The sequence below is a fragment of the Pyxicephalus adspersus genome, chromosome 8 (genome assembly GCF_032062135.1).
Source record: "Pyxicephalus adspersus chromosome 8, UCB_Pads_2.0, whole genome shotgun sequence".
Classification (NCBI taxonomy): domain Eukaryota; kingdom Metazoa; phylum Chordata; class Amphibia; order Anura; family Pyxicephalidae; genus Pyxicephalus; species Pyxicephalus adspersus.
The window spans coordinates 57,274,604-57,300,800 of NC_092865.1; the positions used below are offsets into that span (position 1 = coordinate 57,274,604).

General features: G+C 39.4%; 1 protein-coding gene across 1 annotated transcript in view; it reads right to left on the reverse strand.

The window, feature by feature from the left end:
• Nucleotides 1-214: 214 nt before the first annotated feature.
• SLC25A26 (solute carrier family 25 member 26) overlaps nt 215-26,197 on the reverse strand; it is a 77,119-nt gene continuing 51,136 nt past the window's right edge. Inside the window, exons 6-10 of the mRNA XM_072420795.1 lie at nt 17,231-17,275; nt 13,111-13,180; nt 7,642-7,706; nt 6,758-6,831; nt 215-1,507 (exon numbers count right to left, since the gene is read on the reverse strand). Of these exons, the coding sequence (XP_072276896.1) occupies nt 1,411-1,507; nt 6,758-6,831; nt 7,642-7,706; nt 13,111-13,180; nt 17,231-17,275 (351 nt within the window). The 3' untranslated portion in view covers nt 215-1,410. The remainder of the gene's footprint in view (nt 1,508-6,757; nt 6,832-7,641; nt 7,707-13,110; nt 13,181-17,230; nt 17,276-26,197) is intronic.

A 26,197-nucleotide genomic window follows, 5' to 3' on the forward strand; every position in this document is an offset into this window, starting at 1 on the left:
AATCTGAGCCTGAAACCTCTGTCTTTCTACCTTACAACCTAGCGCTGCTTAATATGTTGGCGCTATTTAAATCCTGTAAAATAATAAGTTAAAAAGAAGGGCAGAGGCAGCATCGTTAATAGATTCTGTACAGAGGCCACCATCCAGACTTCCCTCCAAAAATGCGAATTGCTGGCAGTATTTTAACCCCTTTGACATTAAAACTTTCAAAGCCTTTGAAAATATATTTTTTTAATCATCAACACTTGAGTATACAATCATTCAAAACACAGTTTCATAAAATAATACAAATATTAAGGCTTTTAAAACTATTAGGTTTGTTTCATAGCATATTCATGTTTTAACCCATAGCCAGAACTTGACAGTGGCTTGCTGGAATTGGCTACTGGATGGATGTCAAACACTCAACATAGAACATTTCCCCAGCCCACCAGACTGTGTATAGCATTTGACAATCCAAGGTGTTAAATGAAAGCACAATTTATATGTAATTTCTAATGTACAGAGAGGAACCAGATAACAGCACCCGATATTTGGAGTTTAGTAAATGGGTATTTGGAGACAATTTTAGCAGTGCAGTGTACCTAAAAAGATCATGGTGGAAGAATCTGGCAGGTCTCTTAACAAGTAACCTAATGCACTAAGTGCTTTTTGGAGGATTTGGATGGTGAATGTAAGGGTACAGGAGTGGGTTTTTCTAGTCTGGATGCATGCAGACCACCATATGAAGCACCCACATGTGATGGGAGTTTGTGATAGGAAATAAAAGGGGCTGAAAATGAAGGGGCTAGATAATGCTGCATTTCCAAAATAAAAAAATTAGGCAGGCTTTAACTGACTTGCTGCAGTTTCTAATTCACATTGTGATACGCTTAGTAGGCATTCCAGCTGTGGTACAAGGGAGAAGCCTGTACAACTGTGGAAAAATGAAGTTCAGTTTTAAGTAGACCAATGCAGTACCTAGTTGCTGGTAAATCTAAAAACAATTAGTCTGCATTGTGTGTAACCAGCTTAAATTCATAAAACAATGTGACACTAAAGGATTCAGTGAATCCCACATGTTGCAAAGCTTATAAGCCATTGCAGGTTAGTAGCAGCAATTTTTATTTGAACTCCCAGTAACAGAGTCAAGAAATCTGTGTAAATAGATCTTAAACTAATCCCATAATTTGGTGCAAAAAAAAACAAAAACATTCAAACAAAAAGGATACGTCAAAACTTAAGGAATTGTTTTGGTTATTGGACCTGGAAGTTTCATTTGAGGTAAATTGTCATTCCGCCTGGTGCGTGAATGTCTCAGCTGTGATGACAATCCTTCAGCAAAACTGCTTGGCAGCTGGCTCTGCTCCTGAGCCCGCATCTTGCTGGAAGTCCAGACCTCATCTTCTATTGCAGACCATCCGGAATTCATCACAAAAGCAAACTGCGGACTTTGTCGTATGCTCCGAGGAAAATGAAGCCACCAAGGCTGATTGCTGTCATCCTAGGGACAATGCCGGCAAATAATCTAGGCAGGGGAGAAATGCAGACACATGAAAATCTTAATCCATGACAACGAGCACCATAATAGTCTGCTATGCGTACTTTTGATCTAAAGCAGTCTCCTACAGTACTTTTGCATCACCAGGTTTTCATAGGCTCCTCAGCTGAATGACAGCCAGCATTCAACCAAATTTTTCTAGGCTCAGGCTGTCATGGGCCCACCCCCAGCCTTTGATTGGACAATGAAAAAAAGGCAGCATAGTGATTAGCTCATCTCACTGTCCCTCCATTTTCTTCTTCTATCAGCATTCTCCTTATCATACATAACCTAACTGGCTATTTGTGCTGCGGCTTTCTCTGCCACTTTGAGATTTACAGGGACTACAGGAGGCTAATTACTAATCAAATTCAGGTACCTACACATTTTGTATTTAAAAACAAAGTATAAATTATGAACCACTGAATGCAGAACTGTTAAGTTTTATTGTAACATATTCTCTGGGCTATTACAGAACACCTCCTCTTTACGTAGTAGAGATAAGAAGGGGGAGGTTTTCTGTAGTTCACAAGAGGACTTAGGCAAGACAAAAAGCAATGCTTGGGATTTCAAGTAAGGCAGTTGTCAGCTCACTATTACAAGAGAGGAGCTCACATCAACAGGTATTTTTCTGTACTTGCAGCAACTCCATTTACAATCTGTAATAGCACTGGATACTGCATCAGTAGTATTTTTTACAGACAGCCGGATGCAGAGAACCCACCAATCAGATCACAGAGAAGGAATTCATGAACGGTTCCTCTGTGCTGGTCATGACACTGACAGAAGTCTCAAAAATTCCGGAAAGGTAATGAACGCTGCTTACATTGAGCACCAGCTGGAAACAGTTTAAGGATTCACTAGACAGCACTTAAACCTATTAACATAATTGCAACTCCAAAGCTGGGTAATTTGCATGAGGTTGGCAGGGAGCGAATTCCCTGAGGAGAGCTGAAATATATTTTCAAAATATGTTCCTGAGCTTTCACAATGTCGGATTGTTTGGCCAGAGCTTTCAAGATGGGCCATACAGATAGCAATTTACAGGAACGGGCTTCCAATGGGTTTTGCAGAGCAATTTACAGGAACGGGCTTCCAATGGGTTTTGCAGAACACTGATGAATCTGTACGATTAACAGAAAGGACAAAGAACAGACTGCAGATGTCAATAAAATGCTGGAAAATAATTATTACAGGAAACCTAAACTAGGAGAATATGATGCCTGCCATTGCTGACTTCCTGTAAAAATTCTAGCATTTGGATGGCATGGTGATCCAGTGGCTTCAATACCTTCTTAGTCATGGAACTGCAAAACGTATTTAGATCAGAAGTTTTAAAATCAGTCTGACTTTCTAATCTGCATGCTTGTTCCCAGTAAGTGACAAATTGGGGAAGCTGTGCTAGAGATAGTGTTTTAAACCCAAACTCCCCTAACAGTCCACCAGCCTCTTGTAGAACTCTGCAACTTTAATTTGAGAAAAATGTGTTACATACCTTTCTTTTGGTAGTCTGTGGTCCCCCAACCTTGTCATTGTCCCTGACAATGGGAGGAGCTAGCAGAGCTACATTATGATGTTGCACCATTCTCTGTGAGTCCAGGACAGCACAATCACATGCTTGCTGGTCCTTGACGCCCTTGGCATACTATAAACACTGCACCGCAAGGGAGGTGACGGTTTTGATGCAGGGCAAACAGGTTTTGATGGTCAGGCAATTACAAGGACAGCAATGCTAGTATTTACTTTAGCTTCAAAATATAAATGTATGAGAAAGCTAGAGAAAAATTAAAAAGTACTATTAGCTATACAGAGAATAGTGCTGCAATTTTTTTTTTTATCACATGAGCAATACCTTTGCAAACACAAAAGAAGCAATCTGAGCAACTGATTGGCTAGCTCTGCCTAAATGTGACCCCCTTGATACTAATGCAGAGACTGGCTGAAAAATGCCAAGGCATTGCGATGTGGCAGAACTTTAAAGGAATATGAAAATAATCTAGATATAACAAATGGTCCTCTTTAGGATGCTTGTCATTTAGATCAGTAAAATAAAGTCATAGGGGCACAGTTAAAAAAACATAGTAGTGATATTAGTTGCAATTGAAATAAAAAGGCTGTGTATACCACTTTCAAATAATTCAACTAAATGCAGTTTCTCATCACCACTTCTGATCACTGCTTTAATGTAATTGATGTAAAGCCATCAAAGCACTAATTGGCATTGTATGATAACTAATTTTCCTTTTTTAAAATCTGGTATTAATATTGTAGCAAGGTTTAAAAAAAATCTGCAGAACTAAGATCTGGTATCTGACACTCTTTTATAAACAGGCCCCATATTCTGTATTATTTAGGTTTGCTCTAAAGGGCAAGTCCAGTCAAATTCTAAATAGGGGCAGGTATTGCCAGTATATATATTAAGGACATAATACTGCTATTAGGTATGATAATCTAGACTTCTGCAGGGCAAACAGAAATATTATTAGTATTAGAAAACCTTGCCAAGTGTCCCCTTATAGCAGCCTTTCACATAGGGGAAACCCATTGAAGTAACTTTCAGTTCTTCAGGGAACCCCTGCTATAATTACTATTTCCACAGCTTATTAGTTTGGTGGTTAGTAGAAAAAAATTCCTATTACATTTCTGGTCATTGGAAAGAATGTCACCCTTACAGATAGCCAAAAGTATAATTGAGGTCAGTGGTATCTGACATTGCAAAAGGAACCCGAAGCAAACTCTGGAGGAATCCTGGTTGGGAAACACTGATAAGCCTACGCTGATCCAAAAAGCATCAGGTTCAAAAACTTAAACCTTACAAGAATAGCTGAAATAAATAATTACAAATAAATGATAATATTCCTTTAAAATAATCATTTTTTACAGTTAGAAGTGTTACATAACTAGCAAATGAAACTGATGAAATGAAACTGTGTCTTGGGATGAAGCTATGTGTATGAAACAATCGATACCCATCATTTACCAGTTAAAATACGTCGGCTGCAGGGATTTTTGTGGATCAAAGAGCAAAAGAAACCAAAGTGAAATCAGATATATTTTTGCAGTTTTGCCATATGGAATATATAAGGCAAAACAGCGTAATGGTTGAGGCTGGGTGCAGCTGGCTAGACGGACGAAATCACATAATTGCTTAATTTCACTTTACGAAAATGTCCAATGCATTATCCTTTCGGGAAGGTCAGAGGTTAAATCCTTGACTTGTTCACACCCCGGTGACTAGTCCTTCTCAGCTCAGGCTTATAATCTTCTTTCTGATCTTTTTCATGTACTGTCACTCTTAGAATACATCTGTTAAAAGGTAATGTAACCAAAACCTTTGATAAAATGGATATATTTGAATCGCTTTTGTGGTAGAAGAATTATTTTCTACTCTGCCAGATCTGCCAACTTTAACACAGGAAAAAAAGGACAAAAGGTATGTTCCAGTCAAGATTTAAAGCCCACCTCCAACCAAAAGGTATATTTTGATTTTGGTTAGCAGGGTAAGAATATTTACAAAACAATAAAAAAATAGGCAAAGAGGGGATTCCTTGACATGCAGGTACATAATATTCACTTTAGGTAAGCAAAGTATAAGCAAGTATCAAGAGTACAAAGATCAATAATAACAAACAATGGTAGCAGTAACCTGAGTATTATTACATTTTTCAGTTCAGTATCTTTCAGTGATCGCAAATGGTACCATTGTCTCCCGACAAGTTTCGCCAGTTGGCTTCATCAGGGGAATCAGAGAGTTTTAATTGAAAAGTGATCACTTGATCCTAGCTAAAGAGACCAGGAGGTTGGAAAAAGGGGGGGGGGGATATTGAACATGAGATAACATGGAGTTTATCATGGAAATGGTGTTTTATATGAGTTAGGTTAGTAGCTCTCGATAGGTGTAGCAGAGAACAGCTTCCTAGCAGTATTATCTATTGATGGTGTTAAGTTGAGGGGCAAAATGCTTAAAGCTGCCAGCAAAAAACAAGACTCTCAGCATTTTCCCCTCAACTTAACACCATCAAAAGATATTACAGCTAGGAAGATCTTCTCTACTACAGGTAGGTAGTCCCTGAGTTAAGGACATCCGACATATGGACGACTCCTAGATATGAATGGGGCTTTCCTGCTTGCTGGTGTGCAGAGCGGAGGCTTGAGGGGGGAGGGGGCAGTTTGCATGACTTCTTTTGCTAAACACAGCTGTGGTTGTAGGTGATCTTAAGGACTGAGCTCCTTCTGCAGCTTCTTGTCACTCTTTAATGACCAAGACAAACTCTACAGTTGTTTCTATTTGCATATTAAATCACAGCTTGTTCCTGGGGATAATAAATGTCTAGGCTCCTTAAAGGTTTTTTTTTGCTTTGTTTGTGATTAAATCACAGTGAGGATTTTATACAGTAACTCACACCATGCTGCCTAATATGTTGAGACAAACATCTGTCCAAATTGCATTTATTATTATTATTAATAATAATAAACAGGATTTATTTAGCGCCAACATTTATTTAGGATTTATTTAGCGCAGCGCTGTATAAATAAATAGGGGATGCAAATGACAGACAATAACAGACAGTGACACAGGAGGAGAGGACCCTGCCCCGAAAGCTTACAATCTAGGAAACTGTATTTATTAAAATAATGTACCTGTTCCGACTTACATACAAATTTACCTTAAGAGCACACAGTCCCCACTACAGTCCCTATCTTGTTTGTAACCCGGGGACTTTTGTGTACAAATATTGGAGGCTACTAACCCCTTTTCTCTAACCTCCTGGTTTCTTTAAGTAGGATGAAGTGATCACATCAATTAAGTGATCACTTCAATTAAAACTCTAATTCCCCTAAAGAAGCCAACCGGTGAAACGCGTCTGGCGATTAGAGACACCGCTACCATTTGCGCTCCCTGAAAGATACTGAACTATCTAATAATACTCGGGTTACTGCTACCATTGTTTGGTATTATTGATCTTTGCACTCTTAATACTTTGCTTACCTAAAGTAAATGTTATACAACTGCTTGTCAATAAAGCCCCTCTTTGTCTATTTTTTCATTGATTTTTAAATATCCGATATATTGAAGCTGGCTCAAAAAGATTAACCACATACTAGAGAAGAATCTATCTTTTTCTTTTCTATTTTATTTTGCTGTTAGATAGCATGGTGAAGAGTAAAATCCTCTAGATTGAAAAGACTATACATGTCAAAAAATATGCTAAACTAAGGATAACAGAAGTTCCGAACCCTGTAAAGCCTTGTGTTTTCCAGATATCCGTAAGGGCGAGTAACACGTTTCCTCCTGCAGTAGCTGATCCAACCTACAGAAGAAATAAAAGTTTCGTCTTAAATTTCCACTTCTTTAAAGCTGGTCAAAAACCTTGAATGCAACAGAAATTCAATTAAAACTAGAGCACTCTTGATCAAAATAACAATTGAAAAATAATTGGGAATACCGTTTTTTAAAGTGATGAAACATAGGTATGAGCACAAAGGGGTGATGATGAGAGCAGCGGGAGATACAAATCAAAGGTGGTTTTAATTGATATAAAAGTATATATAATTGATATAAAAGTATATCAGTATACAACTGGTATATAAGTCATAACTAATGTGGATAAAACAAGTCGTATATGGTCATTTTATGGCTAGAACACTCATCCTATGTCTTCTGTATACTCATCTAAATTAAAAATTGTACAGAATGTAACACTTCTACAAGATCCAGGAGCATGTAAATGCATTCTTGGATGCAACCTGAACATTTTATCATGCATTTCAAGTCTAAAAGTTTTATGAAAGTTGGGTTCTGCATGTATCTACTCTGCTCATCAGGGATATATATATATAATTTTCATTCATATAAAGGGAGGGAGCTGATGTTTTTCCCAAGCACTGTACTATCAACTGTACTATTTCCCATCAGCATTTCTTGTTTCTGATTCCCCCTTTCCTATGATATCACCAACATAATCCTATTGTATCACATTCTTTCTGTTTTTTTCTCTCTATGCCTTTGCTTCATAAACAGCACATGACTTTTAACACTCATCCTTTGTGTTTTGGTTTGGCAACATTTTAGCAGTGGGGGAGTCACAAAGGTGTGTAAAGGTGTCTTATGTCATCTTTACCTTTGCCAGCATGATGCGGGTCTTTGCTACATCCAGCGGTGTCGTGACTGCAGCTGCAAACCCACCTGAGCAAGAAAAACACAAATAAAACGTTAGGAACAGAACGATTCCCACAGTCTCTGCCAAGACACCTTCAGTCTAGATGTTTATATATAAACTACATCAAATACAAGATGGGGTCAATCTACTTCCTACTGGGAAAAAGGTTCTTGTGTTCTCTGACTTTTCTTACCAGGTTGTATTTTGACTATGCTCTAAACACGCATGAATGATCATGTCCTTTTTTTTTTTTAAAGGGTTTATTTATAATGAAGTGGTCATTATATAATATGTATGTTTGATCACTACTTTTTACCATGTGATCATTACTTTTATAATGCCAGATTAATGAAAGAACGATCAGATTTTGTATAGTGGCGATTAGTGAGTGGATCACTGTACCTTATGTACACTAAAATGGCGATCAGAAACTCCTTCCATTAGAATGAAGTAAGTGATTGCAATATTTAAATATGATGTATGCAACTAATTCAGTTCTACTGCAGCTATTTACAACAATTGATATCTATTGTAGCCTATGGCATTGGCCCTGATAAAGAACGAGAATTCTGTTTGGAAATCTGTTTAGTGGTGATTATGCTGATCGACAGCAATATAGCAGTAAAACCACCAGTAATTAGTACCAATCATCAGTTCATTCCTGAACTCCGTGATAAAATTGGTGATTGTGTCAGATGATTGCCACTGGGGTGCAAATGGGGTTATCACAAATGTGCTTAATTGTGCAAATATATCAGCACAGAAATGGCAATCCCACGGATCACACTAGCCTTGGAGGATTAACCATGGTTTCTGATTGTTTGAGTTTGAACAGTATCATATTTACTTTTAGACCTGGTCTCTCTTCTAAACACTTGTTGACATAAATACCTTTTCCTCAAAATAGCTATCTGCAGAAAAGTTATTTTTACTGGAAACACTTACCAACCATTAGCAATCATTAGTGTCAATGGTAGTGTGAAATCTGAAGGATCTGCCTTTGGTCAGGCTATATAACAAAAGTGTATTTATCATATTCATAGCATGGTTGGCTCAGTGGCTAGCTCTCTTGCCTTTGCAGCGCTATTCCCCAGGTTTGAATCTTGACCAGAACACTATCTACTAGGAGTTGTGTGTTCTCCCTAAATTAGGATGGGTTTCCTCTGAGCACTCCGGTTTCCTCCTGCATCCCAAAAACATGCTCTACAATCTATTATGAATGTAGCAGCCAGACTTATCCATCCTTCCCACCACTTCTCTTCTCCTTGTAGTTCTCTTCATTGGCTTCCATTTCACCTTGGAGTCTGTCTATCATTTGCAACCCCCATATAATATACAGCGCTGCGTATGCATAATGTTGGCACTATATACATACTGTTTATTATTAATAATAATAAATTACCTTAGACTGTGTAAAGCCATATGACTATGGTGGGGACATTGTGAGCCCCTTTGAGGGAAAGTTATCAACATGACCATGGATTTTGTAATGCGCTGCTTAATATGCTGGCGATAAATAAATACAAAAAAATATAAAATATTTGGAGATCCCCTCTAAAATTAGGTAGCAACAGAACCAATGAAGTATCAGAAATCCAAATATCCCTGAAATTTCATAGACAACTTGGAAAGTAAATGGAAAGGACCTGGGATGATGAAATATGAACAAATGATCAAACAATGCAGCTTTGCTTCTCTGTGAATAGACGGTGAAATGTCAGAGTTATGTTTAGACTGTGTTGACTTCATGGAAGCCCATCACAAAGTTCTAAGAGGAGAGAAGGACGGTGTTAGAGGAGACTGGGGTCAGTATTTATTCAGCAGCTGTCCACCTGGCTTTGTGTCTATCAGATGGACTATATTGCTCCACCACCAGGTTTCCAAAACAATTGCTGTTACTACGACATCATTATGTGCGGCTATCAAAAGTACATCAAAACTGGGCTTTGCAAAGCACACTTCTTCAGGGAAGGGATTATGATAAGACAAATAACTATTTAATCATAAAGGAATCTATAACCATATCATTGATGTTTGTATGCATATATTCAGATTTCTGTTGATCGCATTCCCATATATTAAGTGAAAACAGATTCCTTTAGGGGCTGTAAACACATAAGGAAATAAGATAGGTAATGAATGTCATTTATCGAGTTGCTAATTTACGGCTTTGGCCGGTAAGAAGAAATTTGTCAGAAAGGTGGGGTTTGGCTTGAAATAAACGTAACATTAATCAGTGATGTCATATTTGTTGCTCCTCCACTGGCCAGATGACTGGTTCCCCATTGCTGCTCCACACAGGAGGTTTCTCAGCCTGCAGGCACTGGCGGTGAATTTCTCCCAGTCTCATGACAGCTGTTAATCTGCTGGGCTGTCAGAGCTGTCACCCAGGCTGTGAATCATGGCCGTTCTGCAGGAGTCATAGAAAGCCCTGAAGAGCAGCTGGGGGCAGACAGCTGCACAGTCCTGCGCTCTGCTCCACCAAGCCTTCACAAAGGACCTCTCCCCTTCCTGCACATTGCTGGCCAGATGACTGACAGCTCTTCTGTTTTCACCAACGCAAATTTGTCAAAAACAAATTGCTGCCTTTCAACCTCCAACACCTTTTTTTTTTACCCTAAATACCTTCTTTGTAGTGACCTTGCTGACACTAACCAAGTGGAATTGTTAGTGTCAGAAGAGCTGTTGGATAAATTGGGCCTCTTTAACTGATGTGGGACTGCAGGTCCAACCATGCCTTGTTGCAAACCACAGCTGAGCAATACTTACTTCACTATATTAAAATACCTACAATGATCATCAATGGTTTATTACGAAGCTCAACACCTTACATAAACATGAATATTTGTCAAACGTAAACTTGTTGGTTGGTGGTAAGCTTCTGCCATAATAAGCAAAAATGTACATTTACTTGCCGTGTGCAGCGGACCTGCTGGGACCAGTCATTGCTGTATCTTCTATTATTATTATTAACTTTTTTTATAGAGCCCTCACATTACGCAGCGATGTACAAAGTCCACAGTCATGTCACTAGCTGTCCTTCAGCAAAGCTCACAATCTAATATCCCTACTATAGTCATATGTCATTAATACAGTCTAAAGACCATTTTGAGTGGAAAACAATAAACCAAACTGCATGTTTTTTTGGAATGTGTTATAGATCAACGGTCGCCAACTGGAGGAAAATTTTAAAGACCCGCGACTCTGGCAGTGGACCACGTCTCCCGTACACATTGTAGGCTCAGGACGAGTTGTGTCTCTGAACACAACCCACAAATTCTCCCATCGCAGGCTCAAACTTTGAGTGACGGAGTCTGTGCATTTAGTGGTCCGTAGGTCCAAAAAGGTTGGTGACCACTGTTATAGATAACCCATCAAACACGGGAGAACATGCAAACTCCTTGCAGACAGTGTCCTTGCCAAGATTCAAACCTAGTGCTGTAAAGGCCAAAGTGCGTCTGGGCCAACCATGCTGCATCCTCTAAAGGTGCCAACTTCGTCACTGTCTCCACAGCAGGCTTTCGTGAGGATGACTATCTCTTCCGCCACTGGATAGCCACTGATAATTAAACTCTTGTGCATGACCTTCCACACATAGAGCCAAGAGCTACAGAGTACAGTGCATACGCCATACAGTGTAGAGCTAAAAGTAAACAGGAGCCAGGCCTCTTATTTCGGCTCCACTTTTTATGATTTTTTTTTTGCAGTTAGGTCTGCTTTAATACTTGTTGATTATATATATATATATATATATATATATATATATATATATTAAGGTTGATTTTCTTAAATGCAATACAGATAAACCATACGTTTATGACTTCTCTTGTGGCTGCCTATGTGAGCGAACATGTGGGAATGATTGCTCACATACCTGATCCCTGACATGGAGCCCACCATACACCAATCTTCAATATATATTACAAAAGAGCCAACATATTACTATACATTCTATAGGGACTGCAGATGACAGACAGATACAAACAATGACACAGGAGGAGGAGAGGACCCAGACTGTTTAGTCCTCTTTTGCCAAGCACTTTACACATCTGAAGAAGAATCTTGCTTTTAAATCGATGGTTTCCTTATAGTGTATCTGTAAGCAAAAACTTTTTTGTTTTGGATAGGGAGAGGTTTCAAATTTTTTACTGCAGTTTGTGGTCCCACTGGGGAGATTCAGAACTGCAATATGAGCACTTATTTTAGTGTTTAGCCACACCTGGTAACATAAAGTCTGTACAAATGGACACCTATTTTTTTCCAAAGTAAAAACTAACCAAACTGTACCTCGCAGATGTGAACCAGTCACTTTGAGAAGAATGGGATCTCTACCTAAAAAGCATATCTCAAGGCAAAAAAAACAGTTTGGATGTCTTTGGAATACATGCACAGTTCTTTTTGTTTTATTCCTGCCTTGAACATCTAGGAAAGAAGACCAAAGTGCGTCCCATCCGCACTATAGGTTGCCAGTCTGGCCCGACCATGGCTGCAAGTATGAAATCAGGTGATGTGCCAGAAATTTAGTATGTGCGTTCTGTCTGAGCTATTAAACCATGTTTAGCTATATCAGCCCTACCTAATTATGTCTGATGGAGTACATACCCAGGAACTTACCAGTATACAAGACTTCTGGCAGCATCAACCTGCATTTATATGTAACGTTTATTATATATGATACCAGTTATCATACCATCTTTATTAGCTTGATACATATGTATAAAAAGCCCTCAGGAAAGTAGGGAAGGGTTAGATGGGGTTACATGAATTAGGAGTTTGGGGGTTAAAGGACGGTTTTTGTTACTTTCTGTGTTAGGGGGGATTTCTCCCTCACTTCCTGTACTGGACTCAGTGGTCAACAAGGCAGGAAATGAGGGCGAATCTTCACAATGAGGACAAGCAGTACACCCCTGTAAGTGTTACCCTGTAAGTGCGGCAGCTTCAGTTCTCCTCCTCTGCCAGACAAGATTGTGCTGGCAAAACAGTGAAAATCTCAGAATTAAATGGACAGAAAAACAAAATATTGAAAGGTAAAACCAACCTATGTATTCCACATGTGTATTTTTAGCAAATTACTTGGAGCTAAGCTTTAAATATTGAGAAACAAGCTGAAATAATTATTATTATTAATATTGTTAATAAACAGTATTCTTATAGTACCAACATATTATGCAGCGCTGTACATTAAATAGGGGTGGCAAATGACAGACAGAAACAGGCGGTGACACAAGAGGAGAGGACCCTGCCTTGAAGACATTACAATCTACTAATGCTGAGACTTGTAGTTCTCTGACAGCTGGTGGGCCACAACTGCTCTGAACAAACTGTCTTTATAAAGAATGCTGCATCGAATGAACTTAATACTGTTTCGCTCTTTTCCCCCTCTCATGTGTGTCCCCCCGCTTCCCCGGTTTAATATATAATCCTTTGCACCTGCAAAAGCTCCACAGACTGCAGACTGCCAAGAATCGAGCGAACGTCCCTGCTTCCATGACCAGAAATCCTGGAATGAGAAACAGAAGAGAAATAAAGAAAATAAAAAAAAAAAAGTTACTGAATGACTGAGATCATTTGCAATCCTCAACATTTCATGGATGGGAATTGATGTAAGAGGTCACGGGAAATTTTGTGGGTCAGCCTTGGGAAAGCTGGAACTCGCCAGCTGTTGTGGAACTACAACCCCCAGAATTCTCTGCTGGGCCTGGAAAACCATCGGGACTGTCATATAGTTTATTTATTTTTTACTCTTTATTATCTAAAAAGTGCCCTATATTACATTTTTTTTTAAAGAGAAGAGAAGCTAATGGCGCAATATTTTGCATTTTGATCTGAAAAAAAGTACAGAAGGTGAATGCATGAGCATAGAAATATGGTAGAAGATGCCATTACCGACTAGTGTTTTAAGCTGTACCATTTTGGGGTCATTCATCCTTAAAGCACAACTCCTTTTTTAACCTCTCCCTTAGCAGTATTTTCCAGCTCCACAATCAAAAACTGGCCCCATTTTATTCTCCAGCACATTTGACATCCATCACCAGGCCCATCATTTAACCCCTTGCAATGAGCTCAGACTGGTATGGATATGCTCCCTGGAGGAGTGTCATTATCCTTGTCTTGGCTGCAGCACTGAATATTTTGCAGTAAGGACTGTCCTCCTCTAGAGAGAACCCATGCTTTCCCCATGTAAAGTAAAGCAAAAGGGTAAATTAATGATCACCATTCCCAGTTGGATGTACTTATCACCTCCTTTAATGTTTAGGTCCCTAGGAGTCAGGAGATGAAAACCTGTGTAAGCATTATGTTAGGAGCTTACATGTGACTTTGTGTACCATGGAGCCTACACAGGGCTAAGCATACTTTCCATGCCCATCTGTACTGGGTGCCTGGGCAACAACCACCATGATTGACACCTAGTGGCCCTTCATAGGCAAATACAGGTCCCTTGGTGAGTCAATGGCTTGGAGTAAGCATGAAGACTGGTGGTTTTGACTTTTCTAACGGAACAGTTTTGGACAATGATGCATTAATAAAGAAACAAGGATGAAGATGACAGCGCTTTCAGAAATTAGTTGCCAATGACATAAATTTACTTTCTTTACCCTAACTTGTCTGCAGACCAGCCTCACCTGCATTTATATTATTTCTTACTGTATCATTTGCACAAAAACCAATAGCAGTCCAGAAGGAGAGCCAGCCTGCCACCATGGTACGCGGTGCTTGTAACATGGTAACAAAGCAACACCATTTCTTTCTCCTGGAAACATCTGAACGACCCCTTATCTAACACTAGAGATCTCTATCCCAGGATAGTAGCCTTGTCTCCAGTATTGTCTATAAACCTGATAATTAACAGGTCAATTCACTCCAAAATAACCAAAGGAAACTGTTGAGCAGATAAAGCGCATTCTGATACCAAAGAATGAGGCCGGAAAACTAGTTCTAATTTCTCGGAGAGTTGCACAATTATCATGCGCCCCAGGCACAAACACTTCTGTGGAATGCGTGTGTATGACATGCATTCACTGATCTATAACTCACAGTGTGCGGTGTCATTTAACAATAAAGTAATTATACTGCAATAGAAAGTATACGAGGTCTGTAATAAGCCTATAATCCCAGCTACATAATTCTATTATTGCAGGCTAGCCGTGATGTCACTAATATACTGTAATTACCTGCCATTCATATCTTCAAGAACAGGGAATATGGAATGATCTTCCCAAACCATTCTATAGGTAAAGCAAATTTTTGATGTCTTTTTAAAAAAAAAAAAAAAAGTAAGTAAAGCAGAATTTTTTTTTTTTAAATGAAATATTTCAAGGATTTCCTTCTCATAGTACTAGGTCATATTTAAATAATTTATTGCTGGAAAATACCCTTTTTTCTTTACATTCCCCCTATCTTTCCTTATTTCTTGCCTAGCCATAAATGACGTAGGCTGTGCTGCCCGAAGCCTCCTGAGATATCTACATCAGCCACCCTGGGTGGTGTTTATTTATGCAGCATACCAGATGCTCACCCTGTCCGCTGCTGAAAATGCCCACAATAGGCACGTAAGCATCAGAACTTGTCTGGTCTGATAAATCACAAATGCCAGACATATGTCTAGGTGATTTTAATGTTTTGGCTGCTGGTCACACTACTCTTCTTTTGGATAGAAGACCATCCCCCCCCCTCGCTTATCTTTAAGGTTTGCTTAGTGTATTCCTCAATAGCCACAAAGAATATGCATCAAATTTGTGTTCATCAAATGTATTTGCAAAGCTTTTCCAAGTATCTGCAACTACCTAAAATGTGGGAGTGTACAAGACCATGCACAAGAAGAGATGGCAGCATTTACTGAATTGTTTAAACACAAAGTAAAGTGCAGAAGTACCGCACAGATCTGAAGGAAATATACAGCGGACACCAAAAATTCATCAAGAATACGGATTCCTCTTCCATGTGGACAATATTTGTTTATCCCAGATTTCAGCTATTAGAATTTCAAGCCCTAGGGATATTCCTATAGGACAAAATGGATGCCTTCTCCTATGTGTATAGGCTGCACGTCTAATTTAATGATGTTAAATATAAATGATGCCTATGGCAGCGCGCCAGCTGATATTAAGTAAACGTTAAACATACAGTAACAAGATGAATGGCACTGAAGGGAGGTGCATGGGTCCCATATGTGTTCAGTATTTTGCAGGATGTGCTATAGACAAATTCTTTGCTTATATTTAAAGACAAAACACAGAAAAAGCCTTTGATACGCCTTTGGCTTTGGGAAGTTGGTCCCAACAGGCCACTTATGAATGCTTATCCTAGCAGCTTGTGTTTCTGGGGAACTCTCTGCAGAGGCAAAACTAGTGGCAATGACAAATTTGTGGACATGGCATGAACATATGAGTTTATTTGCACCTGGCAGAAGATGGAGTATTGGAATATTGTTTTATCATGAGAATAACACAAAGGCTGATCATTCTGATCCTTCTTTCCCAAAATGTCAATTGCTTGGTTGCCATAATGACTTCAAAACATGGTGATAAAGACTTTTCTGATTAGCAGTTTGCATTGAGTGACTTAGGGCTTTGCACTTATTCAGACGCCTAAAACCGCATACGCTTTGTCCATAGCAGTTGACAGGAGGGACACATTTAAGGCTACCTACACACGTAAGATGATTCTCGTTCGATCATCGCTTCAGGGCTAGTGCCGGACGAGAATCAGACATATGTAGAGCGGTTGTCCAATCTCATTCTTGGATCCGTCCTGGTGGATCCACAAATGACAAGCAAAAAAAGAACGCAATGCAAGTGAAGGGGAAAGAGAGCAGCGGGGTGCCACTCGTTTTCCCCACTCCCCTCTCCATGGAGCAAATCTTTTAGTCTTTTGCCAGTAAAAAGGATCATGAAAGATTGTTTCCAATGGCAAAATACTAACATGTATGTAGCCTAAGAATGCCAAATCTACTATGGTATTTGAAGAACGCCTCTCCAATGCTGTTTTTTATTTTGTTGATAGAGCAAGGGGAAAATCTAATGATCAATGGTTAACTACTGATAACTAGGGTAGGTCAGTGGGAAGCAGACAAATCCAATGTTTATGCAAATTGCACTGACTTGACTCTGCAGCTTGCTTGCTTGATTGACTCAGTTTCAAGTAAGTGCAATTTGCAAAAAAGTAGCATTTTCTGCATTTCATTCACCACTTCTACCAGTAATCACTGACTTGATACAACTTGATAACCACCTGTGTTAATGAATAGTTATCAGCTTGTTAAAATAAACCTCAGGCAACTAGTCCTTGCAAAGCTGGAAGGTTTACTTTAAAAACCTGTGCTGGACGGTTTGTTCTTTCCACAGCTCAGGTCCAGAAGAATCACTGCACACAATTATACATTTTAGTTTAATTTTACTTGACGGGAGATATAGAATCACATTCCGTGAATATATCAAACATGCACAATCTAGTCCAAACAATCCAGCTTCACGAAAACAACATTACATGGTATTGAATATATATTCTGGTGGTACATGAACATGACAAATTATTAACATTTCTTCCTTACCTTTAGAAATTCCCACAGTGGAAACTGGACCAGGGAAAATGGGATCTAAAATGAAATAATAAAAATTGTAGGTTAGTGTGTTTTTCTCAGCTTTAACACTGGACTCCAGGCAAACAGGTAATACACAGGGAAAATACTTTCAGATTTTATGTTTTACCTGCTACAAAATTTGCAAAGAAACATTATCACAAGTACATGGATGAAAACAATACCAATACACAACTGTGCAGTAACCCATACCTACGAATCTGATTAAACTTGTAGATTGCTGGCTGTTACTATAGACAGCGCTGTTTTTAAAATAAACCCATAGATCTTTACTGGGTTTTCAAGACTTTTACATTTATGGGTTCTCTCCTATTTCTAATCAAGTTTCAACAAAGCATAACTCCTATGAGGCTACACACCTGTCATCATTCTGAAAACTATGCTGGCCTGGGTCTGGATGAAAGTTAACATGAATGAATGACATGAATAAATGAATGAAAATATAACAGCCCATGCTTGTGGCCCAGTTGTGGCTCTGTATTTCACTACAATGAAGTGAGGCTGTCAAGTGCTTCAGTTAGGCTTTGTACACATGTGAGATGATTCTTACCCAATACAAACAGTCTGGCTGTCTCGTGTGGGAATGTGTACAGTCACCCAATGTCAATCATGAATCCATCCTGACAGATGCATGAACACCTGACTGAGAATGACCACTGTACAAGTCAATTAAGTTTCCTACACAGATCAGATGATTCTTGCCCGAGTCGAATGGTTGTGTTTGTCTTAGACAAAAAATCTGATATGTGTACAGCAGGCCTCTGACCCGATCGGGAACTCCATAGAGGTGCCTACAGACCAGAGCCGCCCTGTGCGTATGGAGTTTATTTGTTTATCTGCCATTTGAAATGATTGCAAAAGATCAATTTCAGGGACAGTCAAAGGACTTCTATCTGACGTCTGTATGGTGCTGCAGTCTCCAGTGATCTGACAAGATTTCCTGCACACTGCTCCAATCAACAGCACTGCCCATTGGAGCAAACAAGGCAGATATTGGCTTTCTAAAGCAGTGGTTGCAAACTGGTGGTTCACAAGAAAATTTTTGGTGGTTCGCAGCTCTGGCTGGTGCGACCCCTAGTGGGTCAGGAGAAGGATCCCGCTGGAGGGGGAACTGTATGGACACAACCCGCCCACTCTGAGCCTGCGATGGGAGAATGGGCGGGGCATGGCATCATAACATCACTCTGGCTCCACGCGCATGTGCGGTCCAGATTCTGTGAATTTAGTGATCCGTGAGGTCCAAAAGGTTGGCGACCACTGCTCTAAAGACCATGCAACTACATCTGTGTTATAATTATTGGGTGTTAGAATGAAGTACAGTTATCCACCAACCAATCGGACTTTCTCTTCCATTATAGGACAACTGGATGAACTGGGGGGAGCAGCAGCTCTTCTCATTTCAAAAGATGAAGACAAATGGGTGCTCATTATAAAGCAATGATATGGCTGCACCGCCAAGTGGCTCTGCCAGCACACATTGCACAGACACAGAGTAATGATGTACAGCTGATACCAGAGTGAGAGCAAGTAGCCAGGAAGTGGCTGAAAGAGGACAAAGAAGGGATCAGTATACCAAAAAGAAATGAAGGAAAATATGGGAGGAAGCAGTGTTTAAAGAAGGAAAAATAAGATTTAAAAAGAATAATGAGAGAAAGCACTAGACTGTATAAGATGCCACTGCTGATATGTTTTTGTTTTGCCTGGCTACCACTGGCTTTGGTATTTTTGTATTGTTAACCTGGAACAAGCATAGAGATTAAATAGCCTGAGTGTGTTCACAACTATGGATCCGATTTACATGTCGGTAAACCATTAATTCAAGACAGCCAGACAGCTGGCATTTTCAGAAACACATATCGGCAGAGGATGCCTACATATTGTTTCCTTTAGTGGGGTGTGTTAACACATCTCAACAGCATGCAATTATAAAATATTCTGCTTTTTAATCATGCCAATGTTCCCCTTTTAAGAGTTCTCAACATCTGCTAGTGTGTGGTTATTTCATATCCAAAGTCACATGATCAAATCAACGCCAAGAACTATTACATTGCCATACAAAGCAGGACAACAGAAAATGCAATCCTTTATCTGATTGTAACTGTCACGGTGCTGGTGGGTGTCCATTTCCTTCTGCTCTGCCCGACCACGGATAACGTTCCTTGATGATTGTTTTACTCGTACAACCTAATACAGGCAGAGTCAGCCTGTCTGCTGGCTTGAGTTTTAGTCCTCTGCTTGGCCCTGCCAATTGATTTTGCAGATGCATGTTTTTGGTATGGCGCACCCACACAAACTCCAGCTGTAAATACAGTGCAGAGCTCAGGCTGTGAAGCAGAGCAAACATACACAGTAGAGATGTACTACGAATTTATTTGCATCTCTGTTGGTCACTATAGGTTGTTCCAAAACACGCTCCTTTATCAAGGTATCAGGTGCTGGTTTTAATATTTGCAAAAAAAAAAAAATATTGGCCAAAAAGAAGCATTTATTAAAGTCGGGTCACATTGTGTATCCTGTGAAGCCACGTGGAGTTTTTCTTTGTGCAATGGAGTAAAGGGAGCTATGTAGTTGGAGGTAAGCCAAGTGGCCATGGTAGGTCACATGACTATGGTCAATTGATGTCAAAGCTTTGCACCAGCAGCTTCACCTGAATTTGTTTAGCACAGAAAATATTGGCAAAGCACATCACTGTATTTCATGAATGAGTTTATTTGTTTCCTGTTGGGGTTGGTGGCATCACTTCCAAGATGGCGGCACCCAGCAACAGGTACGTTTGGATGTCTACATAAAAGAGGCTAACAGGTGAACAACATACATAAAACACATTAAATGTACAAAAAATCTTCTGGGAATATTTGTGCTGAAATAAATGGTCTGGCAACAGGCTATCCTTAAAAAAAAGGTGACTTGGCAATGTTGCAGGTCAGCTAAGTTCTAATAAAGGTGGCAGGTATAAGCTTACCGACAGGAAACTGAGAAAACTTAGTACATTCTGCTCTTCATGATGTCATACACTAACACAGACAAAATTTGTCTTTCCTAGCCGCTATCTACCATGCCGTTTCCCCCAAAACATCATAAATTGAGTATCCAGATATTTCAGTTATCCTAAAACCACTTGTCATCTGGATTTTGGAGCGCGGCTGAGCCAACGTCCCTGGGTGAAATATATATCCGTTCTAAGATGTTCTCGTGGATACTAGGATCGGATTGCCTACTTTAGTTCCCATTTAGATTTATTACACTAATTTGTATTGTATTTTTGGGAAAATTTAACTTACTGGATTTGTTTTAATGCTACTGGGCTTCTGGCGTTGGTCTTGCAACACAATTGTTGCAATTGGTGGGAGATCCCAGCCAAGAACAGCCAAGCTGATTGCATTCCCATCTCTCTAGGGTTATTCGGACTTTAATGTCTTCTGCATTACACTTGCTTTTCATCTTTATATATAACTTGTATAATTTCTTTGAACTTATTTGTGGATTCCAAATTAAAAAGAGATACGTACATGGAGAAATTTGAGTTTGTGAATGGCAGAAGAAAGTTGGTTGAGTTTAAAGTAGACCTTTAACCAAGTAAAATAATCTTTATAATATTGTTATTAAAAACCTATCTTTATAGTGGGATTAAAGTCTAATGACAACTGGTGACATAAAGGCTTCTTTAAAGCAGACCTAAACTTGCCTCTCTTTGCTCTATTGCAAGTATTGGCTTCTTAACCCATTCTTCTTTTGGGTTCAGGTTTCGGCCATCTTGACTGGTTAGATGCAAGCGAGTTAAAAAATTCCTGCCAGCCGGTTATGCCAGTATTGCACATTGAGTTGCAAATGAAAGTTCAATCATTTCCACCAGCCTGCTTCACCTGAATCATACACTGAGCTGCGCATTGGAGTACATTAATTTCCACTGGCCTGCTACAGTACAACGAGCTGCACATGTGTAGTTCAGTGTATATTGATCAAAAGTTTCAAACAGGTAAGTAACACAGAGTGTCCATTCTGCTATAAAGAGTTACTTGTTCAAAATTTTTTGTTAATCAAGTTTAGTTCCACTAAACTTTGGACAGAAGAGACTCTTTAGGTGTTCTCTATCCAAAATTTCGGCAATCCGTTTCTGAAAACATGCACGGCTTGGTGTAAAGGTCCCGAAACAAAATCAAGCAGGGATAAAGTAGCTCCTGCACATGTGCAAACAAGTTGTTTTGTCCTGACCAGGCCAATGAAAATGGCTAAATACTCCAAATTCAGAAGACCAGATGCGCCAGAGACCATGGGGATTGTTGAGAGCACTGTAAGATTCCTTTTGGCGGGTAAATCTTCTATAGTCTACAGTACATTAACTTGGTGGTCAGTGAAAAAAATGCCTCTTACATTGCCTGCCAAAGGGAAGAATGTCACTTTTACAGATCGTCAATTTGTGTCAAATAAACTGACCTGAGATGCACAAATTGCTCATTGCTCAAAGAACCCCTAGCAACTCCTGGAATAAACATAGGGTTTCAACGAACCCTGGTTAAAAAACACTGGTTTAGATGATGCTGAATGACTTCCAACCAGCAAATTAGGAAGTTCTATATGATTTGCAGAAGCTTCCCATGTAAATTGCAAAAAGCTCAAAATGTGGGGTGAAATCAGGAAAGAAAGCAACACTACATCAGGGAGGAGAATTAAGGCAAATATTTATTTGTTGTAGTCACAGGTCAAAAATTTCTGCCAATTGATAACTACAGCAAAACTGGAGCATTGGACTTTTTCAGTACAGTAGAGGAGACTGATGGTAAGGCTGGAGTTCAGCTTTAAGTCACACATATTTTTAAATCCATCTTTTTGTTAAACAATATTCATTTCCTGGAAGCAAACTTTTTTTTTTCTACATTTTTCTTATACATGCTGTAACAATTTCCCCTTGTCTTTGGCTGGTTTGAAGGGTTTTGCATCAGAAACCCAGAAAGGAATTTTTAATTCACTATGTCATGATTAATGAATAATATACGACTCTGCTTTAGTTAGACTCCCAGTGACAGCTGTCCCAGCATGAAAGAATGGTTATCTGTTAAGACAGGAACTGACAGTGAGAAGAAATCAATGTCACGGCCATAGGCCGAGCTGACACATGGAGATCTCACAGGAAGTCGATCATCGCTCTCAGTGATAAATGCTTCATGATGCATCACACAAACCTGCAGCAGAGGTCAAACTTACACCAAAAATACAATAAATTCTTCAAAAAGGCATTGTGTTCTTGCATCATTTCAAAGCATTTTGTTAAACTGAATTAAATCTAAATGAATTAAATTATTTTTTAAAAAGCACGGCGTATCATAAACAATTCCTTTTGTATATACAAATTCATTATTTGGTGTAGAACAATAGGAAGTGTTGTCACAAACTCTATAAAAGAAACAACCAGAATATACACCACATGCTAAAAACTTGAACTACCAAGAGTTTCAGCAATACGATAACAGGTAATAACTTGTGAGATAAATTTGTTGGTTAACTTAAGAAGGAGAAAAAAAAGCCACCTGGAAATGAGTCCAAGCAGGTCAAAAAGCAAGCAAAAAAAAAAGGCAGGTACAGTGTTCTCCCCCAATTTTTTTTTTTTTAAGCTAGGTGAGAGAAAGCTGTAGGCGGGTGGTGGCCCTATATTGTAACCAATTTTCAGTAACCTCCCAAAAACAGCCAGGTGGTTACTGAAAAGTGCCAGGTGGTATGTCCTGCTAACGGGGGCTGAGGAGAACACTTGGGGTGGAAGGGGTTGATGGAAGAGGACTAAATTCCACAAGAGGTAAATAGAAACATGGTCTGTGGGGTCAAAAAAGACCTGTAAGTGGATGAGAGGAGAAACTTCCACAAATAAAACCATGTAGTACAAAATGTTTAGTTTGCCAACCTAAGGGAACAGGTGAGGTCTTCTATTTGGATAATACTGTTGACTTTCTGAAGCCAAAGCTGCAGTTGAGTTGGTGGGGCAGGTTGCTTCCAGGGAGCAGGTATGCAAGCTCAGGAGGCATTAACCAAATGAATCAGTACAGATCCCCTATATAGGATAAGGAATTTAGGTGGAGTATGAAGAAGGCCAGATACTTAGGGAAGTGAATACCTGAGAACAATTGAGTGAAAAGGACTAAGTTAGAATAGGAAACATTCTCCAACACCCTCGTTCATATAGAGGGAGAGGTCAACTTAAAAGATAAAGGGATGGTAGTGATCCAAGGAAGTAGGAAAGTTGCCTACATCTCCAGAAGCCAAAATATTGGAGACATAATGCCAGCCATAACATAGCCAGAGTAAAAGACAAGTCTTTTCACATGGGAGAAGGTCACATCCTTGTGCCACCAGATATAGGAGGAAGGACTAATATGTAAAACACTGGCAAGGTAATTAAAGGTTGGCCAGGGGTCACATTTGCAAACACAACATTCTATTTTAAATCAGAAAGTTGACAGTATCCTTATAAAGATACAAAAATCACAGAATATACTTTTATAAATACAATTAAACAATGAAAAAAACAGCTTTTAAGACAATATTAAGCTCCATTCCAAAGATTCTCCCCACCGTACAGTTTTTATACCACTGGATACCTTTATTGTGATGTCCAGCCTGGAGGCTTCCTTGAGCAATGAGCAATTTGTGCCTCTGTAAGGGTGACAATATTCTAACTGACCACCATACTAATATAGTGTGAGCTGTGAATATAGACATTTTACCTAAACATTTTTTTCAAGGGTTCCACCATGTTAAAAAGGTAACAGTAAATTACAGGGTTGCATTTATTTGTGTCTTTTACATCTAACCTAGAATTCATCTTTAATCATCCAGGCTCTATTTCCTTTTCAGATATACAGATTTATAATAAAGACATTAAAAAATAACACGCATTGAAGAAATAATTTAAGTTGATCACATATACACTTATATCTGAAAAGATTATAGATCACCTTTACAATATCAGAAGCAAATTTAATGAGTGTGAAGTAAACATAACTGTCGACACTTGCCTGATTACTGATTCCAATCTGAGGTATCCACCTTGAATAATCAGAAGTTTTTGCTGCCAGCACTTGTACCGTTCGTTGTCAATACATGCCTTAATTGTTACAAATAGCTTCAATTTTGCTGTAGTCATAATCACCAATTGGCAAAAACTTCTGACCTGTGAGTACAACAAATCAATGTTTTCCTTAATCCCCACTTGCTGATGTGGCATCACTTCCTTTAACCCTTTAGTGGTCAGTTTCAAATGGAGAATTATTGCCTACCCCTTTTATTGCAACAGACTAGGAATTCCTGAAATGCCACATGCCATTACTTGATGCCCAAAATAACTATTATTCAGTGTTCCCCCCGGCCTCACCACCCAGTGGTTTTTGGGTGGTTATTCAACAGTTGGGTCACATTATGGCCTACAATTTTTTCCCACCCTGCAAAAATACATTTCTGGGTTGATCACTTGTTTTTATTGTTACCAAAAAAGATTTATATTTCTAGGGACAATAGGAGTGAGCACTGTGAAGGAAGGATTCTGGGCAGCCTGTCCATTTTGCAGAAGGGGAGAGGAAAGACCAGAATGCGGAGATGCTATCTGTATGCAATAAAGAGGAGAATGGGAACAACCAGGTAAAACACATATATAAAGACAATAAACTTTAGGTTTGCATTCTGCCTGCTTTATTAAAGCTCTCCAAGGCTGGAAAGGACACTTAAATCATCAATCTGGGTGATCTAGCAAACCTGGAATGTATCTGGTCCAGGATTTAAAACATTTGCTAGCAAATAGCGATTTGCGATAGCGATAGCGATCCAGGTTTCCTGGATCACCCAACTTCACTGATGAAAGTGTATCCTCTCCAGCCTTGGAGAGCTTTAATAAATCAGGCCCAATGTCAGACAGGACACACTTTACTGATCCCAATCACAACGTATATGAGATGAAAAACAAAAGAATATATGGAAACACACTGTAAACAACATGCGGACTGTTTTCTATGTAAGCAAAGCTGCGATAACTCTGAAAAGGTAAAAGCAGCCCCCTACCTCCGCTACATGCAGATCATCAATTTACAAATATTTATCTTGGAATATTTCCACCTATCCTGTGATCCTTGCGGCAAATCTTATCAATGATGTAAAGATTTGCAGAAAGTAAATATTTGGAAATGTGTCATATATGAAAACAAAACTTTTTTTTTTAAAGTTCAGCAACTGGACATGCAGTATATGGTCCATACTATGGAGGCTGTAGACAGGTTACCATTATTGCCTGTTGTCCCCCTACAAAAGATCTGATCCCTATTACTACCTTGATATGCCTCGTTCTGCATGGTGTCCCTGTTTGGAGGCCGCCATCTTGGTAAAGGTTAGGCTTTGCTTTTTTACATCATAGCTGCGCCGTAATCTGATGGAAGTAGCAGGAGTGCTTAGGTCCACTCGTGCCAGGAATTGCATAGGTATTGGTCTACTTTAATTCCTAGCCAGCGAACAATAAACCTTCTAACCTACAGACAGATTAAAATGATCCTTGGCAGCTTTGGCCCCTTCATGCCACTGGATACCCATAAGGATTGCAACATTTAGTGATGCTGCCCAATTTCCACGGTCTGCAGTGCACACAAATGCCTTCATATATGGGCAGCGCGGTGGATCAGAGGTTAGCATTCTGGCTTTTACAGTGCTGGGTGGCAGGTTACAATCTCAGACATTATCTGCATGGAGTTTGCAGGTTCTCCCTATGTTTGTGAGGGTTTCCTCCGGGTACTCTGGTTTCCTCCCACATTCCAAAAAAAAAATGCAGTTAGGTTATTTGGCTTCCTCCCAAAGATGACTGTGGTAATGACATATGACTATGGTAGGGACATTAGATTGTAAGCCCCTTAGAGGGACAGCTACTAACATGACTATGGACTTTGTACAGCG